Source organism: Symphodus melops (assembly GCF_947650265.1).
Source record: "Symphodus melops genome assembly, chromosome: 10".
Lineage (NCBI taxonomy): Eukaryota > Metazoa > Chordata > Actinopteri > Labriformes > Labridae > Symphodus > Symphodus melops.
In genome coordinates, this window is record NC_136700.1 from 6,543,300 (window position 1) to 6,558,215 (window position 14,916).

The window sequence follows — 14,916 nt, forward strand, 5'->3', positions numbered from 1 at the left end:
CAAGAACATGAGAAAGATACAATTTGAGGAGAAATGTGAAGCGGCTGTTTTAGCAGCAGAAGGAACCTTTGGAGGAATGTATTCTATGTGAATGTGGGCGCTGTTACGCTGCAGCTCCACGGACTGAGGGTTTGAACACATCACTCAGTCAGTCCAGAGGAGCCACACGTCTGTCCCCACTGTACACAAACTGAAATAAGGCAATGGATGTTTACGTTGATGCTTTTGGAATCAACTATTCCTTGGATGAAATGATGTTGCGTTCATGTTGTCGGGTGATTAATTAACGGATTCGTTGAAATGTTTCTCTCCATGCCGAGTTTGATGCATGAGTGACAGCATGTCAGTGTTGTCAGGTGAAGACTTTGAATGTTTCTCTGCTTTCCACAGGTACCTACACTACTTTGTTTTCTGGTGCACAGAGCACTAGGCTGCTACTCAAACACAGGCAGGTACTTAAAGTTGTCTCTTTCACCTGTGACATAAAGCATGTCTGATGATTTTCAGAAATGTGTGCGCTCCTTTACATTTTTAAGGAGCTGCTTAAGTCTCAAAAAGGAAAAAGAAAAATCTTGTATGCACAAGTTATTATCATGTGTGCAATAAAAAAAAAAAAAGCTTTATTGATATTAAGATAATAACTTGTGCGCACAAGACATTTCTTTTGATTGAATCACTGAGTAACCATCCATGAACGGATGGAAGAAGGACGAAGAATCATATCGTGATAGTCATTGTTTTCTGATTCTAAAAGAGAAACTCACTTTTAAAAATGTGCATGCTATCAGATTACCCTCTGACCAACCTGGGCTCTGCAGTGTTTCACTCCGCCGTAAAGCTTACTTGCTAGTTCAATTGGAAACTGGACTGATCAGAACAAAAACAGTCCAAAGTGAGCGGAGCAGGAAAACCATCAAACAGCTTCAACCAGCTGGAAAATCATCAGACGTGAAAAGATCAGATATTTCAGGTGCAAAGCTTTCACCTGGCAACATGTAGATGTCTGTCTCAGGTTATACTCAGAATCAGTCTTGAATGTTTCATGTGTAACATGAGCCATGACATGAGGGTGAGACGCTCGATGAATAAAGGATGAGCACACGAGAGGGGAGGAGAGGGAGCGCTGACGGGGGGGGGGCGTTCCTGTATTAATACAGAGGGGCCATTTACTTTCAATAAATAAATCAATGACGAGCGCAACAATCATTAGTTTGTATCTGTCAAATATAGTCTTTAAAAAGTCTTTGTTCAAAATCTGATTCATAACAGTTACAACAATTTTCCCAGTTTGGAATCAATAAAGTACATCTGTGTAACTGTCTATCTAAAAATATCTCCCAGGGCTAAAGCTGACATCTCTATATGTGTTTCAGTGTTTGAGACATATTCTAACTTCATACTGGAGAGTAGAACAAGTCTGCCCTTTGTCCTTTGATTATGGTGTAAACAGTTCATTGTTCATCAACACAGTTGTTAATGATGTAATTACAAATTAACGCATCAGTTACACAACTTCACTGTTTTATCATCTGACAAAAAGGTAAAATCCAGATTCCGTCAGCAGTACGGGAGCGAGGTAGGGGAGGCAAAGCGAGATGCTTTGAGAGAAAAATCTCATAATCTGATGGACGTTCTTGAAAATAATACTGCATGGCGAGACTTGAGTTAGTGCAGGTTAACACAACACATTCACACACCTGACGATACATCCATCTCTGACGTGTTCAAACACCTCAACTGCTTTGTGATTTCATATTCAAACAGCTGTCCTACATGTGGATTCCTTTTCAGCTGAACAAAAAGATAGAATTACATACTGACAAACCAAAAGGCCGGACTTTAAAAGCTTAAAACACCGCTAAGAGATTGTGCCTTTGTTTAACGTGCTATTGTGCAATAACCTGTGATAAACAAGACGACCAAACTGGAACACTCCTCCGGAGGCACCAAGCAGGATTTTTCCTGAGCGAGGAAACTTCGGCGTTAACTCTGGATTTGGAGTTCGACAAAGTCGTTCGGCTCATGCAGGGGCAGATTGCCATGCTGAACCCCTAACATGCTCCAGAGCAGATAAGAGCTCAATGTGTTTGAAACTCCGCCTATAGACCAATCAGATCTCTTTGTCTTTGCCGTATGATTTCTCACATAGCAAATATGATTGTAAGAGATACGATTAATACTCTACATCTGTGCTGCAGACAGTAACCCTTAGTTTACCCACCAGGTTGATTATAAGCACAGAGTGATCTCCTCTGTTTGTGAAGCCAGAGAACAGAAAGATATGCTTAAGCTCGTGCGCTGAACTCACTTTGCACTGCAGGCCTCTGTACTCGTCTTTCAATTCAGTCCGTTTGGTTTTGTGTTCAACGACGCGCCATGTCAACAACAAAAACACAAACACATTCATGCCCGTGGAGACAAAAGCTACACTGACGGAAGTCAACCTCACAAAGCTGATTCGAGTCCCTCTAAGCACGACATCATTTGTAGGTGAACAGAGATAAGGGATAGACCTCTCTGTCTTTAGAATCATTTTGTATGACGGTGGGGAGTTGGAGAAATATGGCCATGAAAAAGGAAGGGAAGGAATAAATGATATGAATAAATACATAAATAAATAAGATGATATGAATAATGAAATGTAGAATGGAAGTTGAGATGGGTCTAATCTGATATGTTATTCATACAGTGTCTGTCTGCAGTGTTTGAGATTATTCAATTCAATAAGGACCTTGACCTTTGAACCCTCGTTTGGTGGTCAGCTTGGACACTGAGGATGTGAGGCCCCTTCTGGCCCTGAAATCAATACTGTGTTGGAATGGACAGGGTGGGGGGGTTGGGGGCCCCCTCACCAGAGCAATCGCACTAGTTCCTCACCTGTAGCGGGGGGCTGGTGGGCTGAGAGACCCGGCAAATCCAGAGAGCTGTCTGACATCACGTGCTTCAGGTCTCCGCCCATGTCCGACAGCTTCATGTCCAGCTGCACCGAGAGAGCGTCCTCGGAGTCGTCCTTTCCTACACTGCTCCCCCCGATAGACGGGAGGTCCAGGGACTTTACGGAGGCAGAGTCCTCTTTGCCCTGTTTGAAAGCAGACACCTTGTCCACGAGAGTCTTTTCTGAAGCCCCGAGCGCCGTGCAGAACTTCGAGGACTGAAAGTCGGCAAAGTCATCAGTATCGCTCCTAAGAGAAGAAAAGGATCCTCCTCCGCTCTCTTTAGTGTCGTCGTAGGCCAGACCCCCCTCCAGAGACAGCTGCTTGAATACATCGTACTTGTCTGAGCTCTGTTGAGGCCGCGGCTGAGTTGAGCTCTCCCCTTGGACCCCTGCACTGCTTTCCCCTTTAGGCTCCCCACCAGAACTGCCAAACGCCATGAAGTCCGCAAAGTCATCCTGAGGGACAGCCACAGCTCCTCCTGCTGCTGCTGGAGCCTGAGCAGCGTCAGAGGAGGAGCCGAAGAGGGTAAAGTCACCGAAATCGTCTGCTCCTCCCCCTTGAGGCTTTGCTCCACCCGGCAGAAGAACCAGGGAGGGGGGCACAGACACCGAGGGGAATGTGGTGGGTTTTGCCTCAGAGGAGGCGGGAACAGACGGAGCTATGGAAGAGAAAAGGTCCAGGTCGGCCATATTTAGAGGATTTTTGGGCTGAGATAGAGAAACTGCTGGCTGCTGCTGTGGAAGCTGTTGTAGAGACTGAGAGGTTGGGAAAGCAGGAGGAAAGGCAGGTTGAAAGATCTTGGACTGTTCTGAGGGGTCTAGTGGAGAGACGCTGTCGGCGGTTTTAAAGTCTGTGAAGCCGTCATCAGCGCTGACAGACTTGAAATCTGCAAAGCCTTCCCCTGCAAACCAAAGAGAGCAATATGAGATCATTAAGAAATATCAAACATGGCAGAGACATGATGAGAAACATGACATGAGACAATAAAGCGTCGGCCTATTTCAGTCCTACAAGGAAAGACACTGATAGATTAGGTTCCCAATGAAACAACAAACTTTTGGGTAGTGTCCAAAGAAGAGCACACATCACTGCACAAAAAAAGCTTCATCATCACAAAACACATAAATCTCCACTTCCATGCATGGACTTCTTCAAAGTTAAATAGAACATGATTGAACATGATTGAAAAAAAAAAAAGTCCATCAAGTCATTTTGTGTCTTCATGCCTGAAAGCGCCTCGACTTTCAGAATGAAAGAGTCTCCCAGTGAGGTCGTAGCCAACATGTTTCTCATGCCATATCAGCTAAAAAAAAATTCAGATTTCTGAATTATGTTTAAATTACCGGTAAGCTGTTTTGTAAAAGAATACATGTGCATGTGGCACTAACAGTGGTGTAGTTGAGAATACTCTACAGACTCAAAAATGTTGGACTACTCCACTTGGGGAAAAAAAGAAAAAAGAAACAAGACAGAAAAGTAAAAAGGCCTTCTTTAGTTTCATCTGGTTGTTAATCCACTGATATATGGTATAATATATGCAGGGACTGAAACACAGAATGTGTTCACACTGTCGGTGTACGCGGAGGAAAAGAGATAACTAATGGGCTCATTAAGGAGACGGAGCCTGACAATGCCAAGGAAAGGTCACCGCAAAAGCACGACTTACTGGAGTTGTGAGAGCGGTCCCCGTCGGAAACTGTTCTAATGAAACAGGGACGGCAAACACACGGATATACACAATGTGAGGGCTTACCAAACAAGATACAGCGCAAAGACGGAAATATTGTATTGCAATGACCTGAGAGTTTCAAATACAAGACAATGTTTAATAAGAGGGAATCTCGTCCTGACAAGAGATGTGCTCTCTAAGGAGGACGTGAGGTTGTTCTATAAGGTCCTTTAGCAACCTGCCTGCAGGGACCAACTTAGAGCATAAGCTGTTGTGTTTTTTGCTTAACAAAGAAATCTAAGGTTTGAACAGAAACAATAGATCTGCTGCTTCACATGTGCAATGTGTGTGCATGACTTATATGTGTAAAAAAAAAAAAAAAAAAAGGGCTTGCAGAGTTTCTTACCGACTGGTTTCTTGTCAGCAGGTTGCTCAAGTTGTCTGAACACACTGTATTTGTCTCCGGCCTCTGGATTAAAGAAAGAAAAAAGAAAAAAGAATGACTTTAGTATGAGCAGAAAATACAGAAAAAACATGTGTTCTCTCTGCAGCTTTGTTCAGACTGCAGGCAAATCAGATTTTAAAAGACAGACACTCAGCATTCATTCTGATTTGCAGGTGATTTTTTTAGATTTGTGTATCCAGACATCACCGTCATATCTACATGAGTTGCAGCAGTAAAACAAAGGCACCAGCGACTATGAAAGAAGTTTTTAATAACTTTGAAACATTCTCGGAAACCTGGAAGTGCCCTCGTTGAAGCTGCATGAAAACCTGACTTGAGAATGACTCCAGGGTTTAAAATAAGGTTAGAAACTAAGTTAAATTACATCGATCAAAAGAAGGATAAAACTTTGTTGCACAGTTCCTCTGCTGTGTCATGGCTGAAATGTGTGAAAGCCAAAGGAGCTGGAGTGGTGAAGATTACATTTTTTCCCCTCCATAACCTACTTTTGCTATCGTTTCTTCAGAGGATTTTACTTGCTTGGAGCAATTCATGGAGAGCAGAACATGCTCCTAACAAATTGTGCACGTGGTGTGAGGTGGAGAGGGTACCTGACGCAGGAGGAGCGGGCTCTGCAGGCTGATCCACAGACAGCTGCTTAAACACAGCGTACTTATCAGAGGACGTGACAGAGGCGGATGAAGAACCAGAGACGGGAGTCAGCATGGCAGGAGCGCTACAGGGACACAAAGACGCATGTTGAAATGTTTTTCTGTTACGAATTGACTTGAAGGAACAAACAGGGTGACACTGGACAGCAATCCAACGTCTGCTTATAAAATACAACATAAACATAAAGATCCAACTTTATTTGTGAGGGACAATGTGCAACAATAAACATAAATGTGACCATTTGATGCATTGCACCAGAGTTAGGCTTACATCCAGATCCAGATCCAGATTAATGACTTAGCTTAGCGTAGCAAAAGAATGTAAAGAGAGTAAACAACAATATGAAACAAGCTTTACAAAAGGCCCACATTACGGGATATGTTGCCAGGTAATCACCATCAACACTTTTAGAAGTAACCGGTCCAAGCCAATAAAAAAGTGAGCACATTAATCAAATTAATCCACCACGACGCATCAATACATTAGAATAAGTAAAAATGTAGCTTTTTGTTAGCTTTAGCTGGTGGCAGTAGGTATGTCAACCCTATAACAACCCTAAGTATGTAATGCATCATGAGAAATCAAATGATGTGCTCAAATTGCTCCACTTAGGCTGAACATGATTGAAAGTCTTTATAAGGCAGAAGTAGCTGATCTGATGACTTACTAGAGTCAAGCACTGCCGGAAATCATCAAGCTGACTTTGGAGTGAGCTTTCCTCAAAGCTCTTTTCTTTCTCTGTCATCTGACTTCGTTTTTCCTGCCAATTCAAGCTGGCAGCCCAACATGAGCTTCACAGCCTCTTATTTAATTAGACAAAGATCTCTGACTGTGTTTGTGTGACACGCTGAAACAGTCAGGAGTGGATGTTCTCATGGGAGGAATTGATGGAAGTAATTATTTAAAGTTGCCTCTGAGATGTGAGATATGTCGGTTCGTCTTTCTCTTTGTCTTTCACCGGGATAATTGCCTTTCAGCTTCCTCTCGCTGAAAAGATGTTCTCTCCATACGGGAATTAAAAGTAATATAAAGAAATACGCTTATCAACTGACCATTGAACAGAATTCATTAAGAGGTGCCCCCCGCTCATTATTATTCAGGGGAGGTTATTCTGAGATATTAAGACAAAGAGTCTGACTCTTTGGTGTCCAAGACAGAAAATGACAGACACCAGTACGATGCAGACTAACTCGGCTATAAATAACCAACACAGGCTGAATGTAAGACGTCACTGCCAACATTTCCTTAGAAAGGGGGAACTAGTGAGAGGGCAAAAGCAGACAAAATAATGAGGCATAAAGACGGTTGAAAGCCAGAGAGAAAATCAAGTACAACTTCCTGCATTCTAAGACCACACTAATTATCCAAGCTAGGATTTCAAATTTTGCTCTGTTCAAGTTAAAAGAAAAGAACATGTTTCTGCCTGTTCAGCATTTCTGCTGCTCTGTACCTGTTTTGGTGCTGAGGCGCGATGCTTGTGGGGAAGTTTCCACCTGAATCCCCTTTGAATTCAGTGAAGACCGGCTCTCCTGCTCCTGCCTTCGGGGCCTCCTGAAAGTCCTGGAAGTCGTCCTCCTCTGTTTTGTTGACCTAAGCCAATGACATGTTAGTGAGTGAGATCTGAATCCCCGACAGGAAGACAAAGAACTCAAGGTGTGGGCTTGTTACCTGTGCTGGGGGGAAACTGGCAATGAAGTTGGTGTTTGTTGGGGCTTGAACCGGGGCTGCGGGTGTCATGGCCATGACTGGTGGTGGTGGTGCTTGTGTGGGAATTGCCATGGAGACCGGAGGCTGGGTCATCATGGGCTGCTGGTGCTGAGGGGGCATGTGAGAGGCCATGGCCATAGCCAGGGCCGGCAGGTTGGGCACGGGGGCAGAAGGGAACTGACTGAGGATTTCAACATTCATTGCAGGGAGGCCACTCTGAAACAATGGGAAACAGATTGATTTTATTCACCGTTCGTCACTCAAAGCGACGAACGGATCTCAACGACAACAACAGTATAACAACTGCATCCAACGTCTCACTGTTTTCTCTGGACTACATCTCTGTGTCACTTATTCTCTTATATCCTGCTGCTGGAATAATCACCAGCAAACACTTTTGATCTGCCGCTTAAAAAGTGCGACACAACAATGACCTTCTACTGTTAAATGATGTAGATGTTTTAAGGAATGCATGTGTGGGAAAAATAACAGCTGGAGCTTCTAAAAATGCAGTCAATGGTGACTCAGCGGAGCTGGAAGCTACAGACAAGGGGATGTAAAAGAGACAAAAACACATAGTTGGTTCTTGTATAAAAGGTTATAGCTATACTCTATACTTTTTCATTTGATGCCATCATGTATTCAGTGTACTAAGAAAAGAAAGACTGATGTTTACTTATAAATTATTCAACAGACAAGTTCCCTTTGAACGGACGTCACAGGCAGACTGAGACCTTTTTCCCTCTCACTTGAGAATGTAACTCGTTGTTTTTGCATTTTAAGGCTCCTGCAGATTTACATCACCGGAGTTATCTTCTTATTCTTTGTGGGGAGGCAGAGGCATGCTGTACTTCGTGAGCTGCCTGCAGATTTGCATCCTCCCAGACATGGGGGAGGTGGTGACAGGCTTGGGCTAAGGATGATAAGCAGCCTCCTGCCTAACTCGGTTGATGGGGACTCAGACATATATGCGACTTACAATGCTTCACGAGCCTCGGGCTGATTCACAGCACGGCCTCTTTCTCTCTATTTCTAGCTCAGGCTGTCTGATTTCAGCGAAGGGTTTGTAGCCAGGAGGGATGATTAGTGAAGTCGCTCTAAGTGGATAATTTATCTTGACTCTGGTGTTTACCTGGGCCACACCAATTAGCGCCAGAACAGTGTACAGCTCCTCCTTGGTCAGCATGCCAGGTGTTGTGCGGTTGGCGGTTGCCCAGATTTGCCCCAGAGCTTCCCTGGGTAGACCTGATGACATCAGGATGGGGTAGAGCTTGGCTGTGTCTATTCCTGCCGGGGTCATGGTGAATTCAAGAACCTTCTTGAACATTTCTAAAGACAGGGAAACAGCAAGACACACAATTATGTTTGCTACAAAATGAGATGTAAACAACTAACATCCTAATTAAACAGGGGACTGTTCGTGTAGTTTGTAAGAGTTTAACAGAGTTTAATGGTCATTAGGAATATCTGAAACACGGCGCTGGATGTGTCGGTGTCTAAATGTTTACCTGGGACGAGGCTGTCGTTGTAAAGCCAGGCAGGCAGCAATGGCTGGATGTGCTCTTGTTGTGGATACACGCCAACACCTGCTGCCAGAGGCAGACAAACACACACAGTTAGTGCTTCTAGCGAAAAGCCTGGTTCAGGCTTATGATTTGCCAAGCCTCTTGGCAGCTGAGCCCTGCTGGTATCCAACTCCACAAAAAACATACACCTGATGTCCAAGAGGCTTGCTGCAGATACAACCTCACTCCTGCAGAGAATCACAAGCGTGTTGCCACGTCAGACACCCATAAATTAGTCTGTGAGACATTTTCAAGCTTTTATAGACGAGACAGTCGAGACTGCCTTTATATATATATATATATATATATATATATATATATATATATATATATATACAAATAAAAGTCATAAAGGCTTCCACTTGTTTCAGGAAGAAGAAGCTATAGATTATTCTACCTTATTAACACTCTGTCTGCAAGGCGTCTGTTTGTACAAGCAGCCACTTTGCAGATAATATTCCCTCCCATCTGTCTAGGGCAACTTCATTAATTATATTAAAAATCCTCCCTCTGACTCCATGATGAGTTTTATATTCCCCTTGATGACACGCATGACATGGACAAAGACAAACACATGACAGCACATGGGAGAAGCCCGGTGGCATGCACAATGAGCCTCGGATTATTTGGGCCCAGGTGGCCACTGTCCATCCATGCACATCCCTGTTAAACCAGAGCAGTCAGCATGCGCCAGAGCTTGTTATGAGAGGGTGTTACATAGCGAGGGAACAGATGGAAGCTTATTGAGTCAGCAGGTATAACAGTCCATTTCTACCATGTGTGCACAGAGCGCCAACACGAGAGGGCTCCTCTCGTGAGATTTAGCCTGAAGTGACAAAGAGACGAAGCAGGCAGAAAGAAGAGCAGAGACTAGTCTGAGGAGACGATGTAAAGACACCAGGGAGGGAAACCTTGGAGACAGCACGCTCTGTAATAATGTCAAAGGCGGAGAAAATGTCAGCAGGATTTGATCAACAACAACAAGAGCTTCAAAAAGTTTAAAGCCTGGTCTGGAATCAGGTACAAACCAGCTGAGACCCAAAAGTAGAGACGAAATGAAGCCACAGGAAAAAGTAACTGATTCATTTGATAGAGTAAGAAAGAGAGAGTTCAAAAATGTAGACAGAAAGAGGAGACTGCCTTGATTGCGTGGTAATCCTTCAGCAAAGCCAGGGAGAGAAGAAAAGCTATGAAGTCGAGTAAACATTCACTTCTCTCACCACTGTCACTATTGCTGTGAGGCGATGAGTCAGCAGCCGGTGGGGGGACGCTGGGTGCTGACACCGGAGCCTCAGGTACTTTTTCTGAGACGAAGACAGAACTCAAGTCCTTGGGGGCTTCAGCCCAGTTCCTGGATTTAGTGCTGGACTGAAACTGGGTCGAGACTTTGGCTCTCGGACCCATGTCAGCCAAACTCTGCTTGGACTTAAAGCTAACGTGGGCCGTCTTACCAGCAGTGAGATCGCATGAGGAGAAAAGCTTCTCTTCCAGAGACGGGCCTAGAGGAAATGAATGAGGGATCATTTCTGGGTGACAAACTCGACACAGCAGTTTCAGCAGCAATGTTTCTGCTGTTGTCATATTTAAGGGGATATCAACTCGAAGTCATTCACAGTCAAATTCTCTTTCAAGTTTTCTTTCTTTAACTGCAGAAAACACCACGCTAAACTGCCGTTTAATTCAAGTGTTACTGATGCTTTGGTGCTCATGAGACGCTCAAACCTCAAAGGGAGTCACCACCCAGGGCTTCCAGTGCTCCGTGAACACATTGAATGACGCATGCTCCAGAGTCAGCAGGGTCAGGTGTTCTGTGGTCAGACAGAGCCAGCTGTCCGCACAGACTCAGGTCACATGTGATATTTAAGTTTTAACTTCTGGACTCAATCTATTCTTATTGTAAACATTTATTGATGAGATTTTTTAAGTTTTATTTCAAGCTGTATCTTCTTACTGAGTCAACAAAAGTCAAATCAAACGATGTTTCCTGCCACGTATGAATGAAGTAGAAATACTAGGACGGCCCGATGACTCGCAACACCATTGTTATCTTGACCAGAGTATTCTAAGAACCGAACATATTGCAAAAGTCTGAATTTGATTCCAATACATGAGAACTCAGCCTGTGTTCATTTCTACTGTCGGATCGACGACTTGATTTAACAGCCGTGCTTTCAGATGCAGTCAGAGGAAACTCACGTGAGCTCTCAGCTCTAAATGGTGCACATTCAGTGATGGAGGCTTTTTGGACTGACAGCAGCTCGAGATAAACGCTGTGACGCAATGTGCAATGTGCACTCTTTCATTTTTGCCGATTCTCATGTTGTCGTGATAGTAAACGCTGTTATCTATCGTCCCATATTTCTTTCAAATCTTGCAGGTCTAGTAAATACCAAACTTAATGGATACAATTACTGTGGCAAAAAGTTGTGCAATGGTCTCGACAAATATTTTGCTTTTCTTTTTGGTTGCCTGTCACACAGACTGTGTTTCCTGAGCTATAATTGAGATCCTATTATACTTCTGCCTGCACACAGTGTGTATTAAGGTGTACCACCTTTATAGTACTCTAAATCATACTGAGTTCTTTGGCAATTATTATCTGCACAAAAAACCCTGTAAATCCCCCGACAGGCTGGAGATATACTCCTGAGGTCTTCTCTTGTATCAGAGGCAGTGATCGAAAGGCCTTCTAATCTGCTTATTCCAGATGCTTAACAACTAGGTCAGAAATGTCTCCGAGGATTGGGGAGATGACACCCGATGGAGGGCCGGCTGTTGCGTTTCACTGGACATAAGTTGATCTCTGTCCTGTCACTCATAGACCAGAAAACTGTCACAGAGCGGCAGCTCATCGCAGAGATTAGACACCGGATGATACATGAAAGTGACAGTCTTCACTCAGTGTGCGAACCATTCAACATGGATTCAGCAGTTATGGTGCAAACACCTGCTGTAAGGTAGTAACTACTGGGACACAGTTTTTGATTCATTCTTCGTCCTTGTTAGTTTGTAACGTGTGACCGCTTTAAAGGTTTTCGGTAATGAGGACGGGCCATCTGCTGTGCTGGCTGCATGCTCTCACTTTGCATTACAGTCCAAAGCCAACACACAAAAACATGTTTAGCATCAGCAACCAAGGCAGCATCACACAAAAAAAAAATCCTCCATTTAGAGTGTGAATGGTTGAGTAAAAATTATGAGGATGGGAGGGGAGGTGTCAACAAAGCAAAAGAAGAGTTACCTTGAAATGTAGATTGGGAGCTGGTGTTGACAGCAGAGTGTTGAGTGACAGTGGGAATGGACACAGAGGCAGGGAGGGACTGAGGAAGGGGGGAAGAGGAGGAGGACAGACCTGCCCTCAGTGAAGGGGACGAAGGTAAGACTTGGGCCTGCGAGGAAGGGAGGGCGTTTACGGGACCCTGAACAAAGTCACTGAATTCATCATCGTCCTGAGAGAAAGCTGTCTTAGGGGCAGAGGACGAAGGCTGGACGTAGGCCTGAGAGGAGAGGCCAAAGGCAGAGGAAGTGGAGGAGGGCGGAGGGAAGGAGGCGGGGCTCTCTACAGGCCCCTGAAAGTCACTAAACTCGTTATTGTCCTCGGACACAGCGGGAGGGAGGGAGTGAGTGGTGACAGACGGGTGTGATGGCGATGAGTCTGAAAAGATGAAGAAATAATGATGATGGCACAAAACGTGACAGAAACACACCAATGAAGAATGATAGCTGCACATTGGAAGAATGAGACTATTTCGTGTAAAACCCAAAAAGTATAGACCTGCAGACCTGCAAACAGTGTCACGATTAATGACATTGAAGCAGACACAGCCTGGAGGGTGGGACCCATCAATGACACTTGAGATAAACATGATTATTGTGAGGGCAAAAAAAAGAAAAAAGCCTCTCTATTAAAACACTTTCTCTAGGCTTTCTCTAACACACGTCTAGTTGCTATTTATTATCCAGATTAAAGGGCCAGTGCATAGGAACTCTAGGGTTACATATTCAAGTTTGGAGAAGAACCTGGGTTGGCTTTATCACATTAAATAAAAAATAAAAAAATAAAATGAAAATGAGATGGGATGAAAATATCCCAACATGTTTCAGACTGAGCTGCATGTGTGAACACAAGAGGCTGCCCCCCCCCCCCCAACCCTTCAAAGAAAAAAAACAAAAAACAAACCTGCTCCTACTTCTGCTTCTCTAAAAGGCTTGACTACAGTTTTTTTAAATGAACTGGTTCAGTGAGGAACATAATAAATGGATCCAAACATGAACAATGAGGTTTGTACATGGATGCTGTATTGTATGCAAATATATATAAAAAAAAAAAACCCACTACACTAGTGAGAATGATGAAGAACACCAGCAGGTTTAGAGAAGTGTGAGAGGGGATATCATAAATTAAATGCACAAAAAAAATAAAATCAATGTTACATATGATTTGCTCAGACAGAAAATCTGTATTTGGCCGGTTTGGCTGCCAGCTGGGCCTTCATCATGCCGACCTGCATCGTATCCAGCTACTATTGTCAGAGCTGCAGAAATAACAACAGCTGACCGAGTGACACAACAGGGATTACACGTTGAAGCTCCGAGGTGCATGTACCTGGCTTTTTGGTCTGAGATGATTGAGTCGGGTGCATCTTAGCGTCTCTGCTGAAGCCGTCCAGGTTGCCTTTGATTGCCTCCAAAGCGTCATCACGGCTCTTTTCCCCCGTCTGTGTCGAGAACAATAGAGGATCAGGAGTTCAGAGGGGGTCACAAAGATGAGCTCTGGACAGGCGAGAATAAGAGTAGGAGAATAATGTGGATGTGGAGAGAGACTCACCTTGGGTTTGACACTGCTGAGAAGCCTCAACTTCTGTTTCTGCTCCTCAAATTGTCTCCTTTTCCTGTCCTCCTCCAGCATCTTCTGCTGCTGCTCCAGACGCTTTCTGCAGGGCAAGAAGAGAGCGGACACCTTCATTTTCTTGATTAGGTTTCAGATTCTCAGAAAACAAGAGAAAGTATAAATAAAAATGAGCATTTTGTCATGTGAGAACAAAGTGAGTCAGAGTTTTGACTAATTATTTTGCTGGTTTATTATTTTTTTTTTTTTTACATATTCATTTTGCTCAGTATGAAAGAACTTAGTCTAACAAAAAAACACACTAGATAAGATGATTTAAAAAATGTTCACTGTCCTACAAAAAAAGTGGAATAAAAAAAAAAAGATTAGAGAATCAAATCAAGCTCTGATATATCAATCTTTAATCTATATTTGTATATATATATAAAGAAGTTAGAAATGTGAATAAGTCTTACTGGTGCTCCTCAGCCATTTGTTTCTGCATGTCAGCTGTGTACTGGGGTCCAGCTGGTCTCATTCCCATAAACTGTGGCTGACCCAAAAACTGCATCCCAGGGGACTGCATACCCATCGCCATCCCACCCTGACAGACACACACAAACAAACAGCAGCTCAGACGAGGGCAAAAAGGACAAAAGATCGTATCTAAATAACACTCTTCGTCAAATCTGTATGGGGCAAATCCCTGACGCCACACAGGCACTTTTATCAACATCATGAACTGGAAATCAGAAACAATAATAAATAAACAAATGCACCTTGAATAAAAAAAAAAAAAGGTTCCATTCCTAAATAACAGAACAGACACGGCTGTGTAGTGGAGTTTTATACAGGTGGTTTTTGAGTTTAAAGGGAGAACGAGGAAGAGAGACAGTGAGAGGAAGAACGGGCAAACCGGCAACTCTAAAAAAATATCGCTGTATCTTAAAAAGCCATTTTATTTCCCAGCCTTAGTTCAGACATCTCATCAGCAGTTCTACTTAAACTTGATATGAAACGCTCCAACCAAAGGAACGCTGTCTTTCAGCATGACGTTAATGGACTGAAGTCTACTTAAAAATCCGCAGGCTGCA

General features: G+C 43.6%; 1 protein-coding gene across 7 annotated transcripts in view; it reads right to left on the reverse strand.

The window, feature by feature from the left end:
- synrg (synergin, gamma) overlaps positions 1 to 14,916 on the reverse strand; it is a 33,988-nt gene that overhangs the window by 13,514 nt on the left and 5,558 nt on the right. For 2 of the 7 annotated variants that reach the window (XM_079353478.1, XM_079353477.1), the window contains exons 4-15: positions 14,299 to 14,426; positions 13,823 to 13,928; positions 13,601 to 13,712; positions 12,236 to 12,649; positions 10,215 to 10,493; positions 8,938 to 9,018; positions 8,562 to 8,758; positions 7,391 to 7,645; positions 7,173 to 7,312; positions 5,662 to 5,786; positions 5,012 to 5,074; positions 2,878 to 3,837 (exon numbers count right to left, since the gene is read on the reverse strand). In XM_079353478.1, the coding sequence (XP_079209604.1) occupies positions 2,878 to 3,837; positions 5,012 to 5,074; positions 5,662 to 5,786; positions 7,173 to 7,312; positions 7,391 to 7,645; positions 8,562 to 8,758; positions 8,938 to 9,018; positions 10,215 to 10,493; positions 12,236 to 12,649; positions 13,601 to 13,712; positions 13,823 to 13,928; positions 14,299 to 14,426 (2,860 nt within the window). The remainder of the gene's footprint in view (positions 1 to 2,877; positions 3,838 to 5,011; positions 5,075 to 5,661; positions 5,787 to 7,172; positions 7,313 to 7,390; positions 7,646 to 8,561; positions 8,759 to 8,937; positions 9,019 to 10,214; positions 10,494 to 12,235; positions 12,650 to 13,600; positions 13,713 to 13,822; positions 13,929 to 14,298; positions 14,427 to 14,916) is intronic. The other 5 variants (XM_079353483.1, XM_079353482.1, XM_079353480.1 and 2 more) reach the window with 4 other exon arrangements.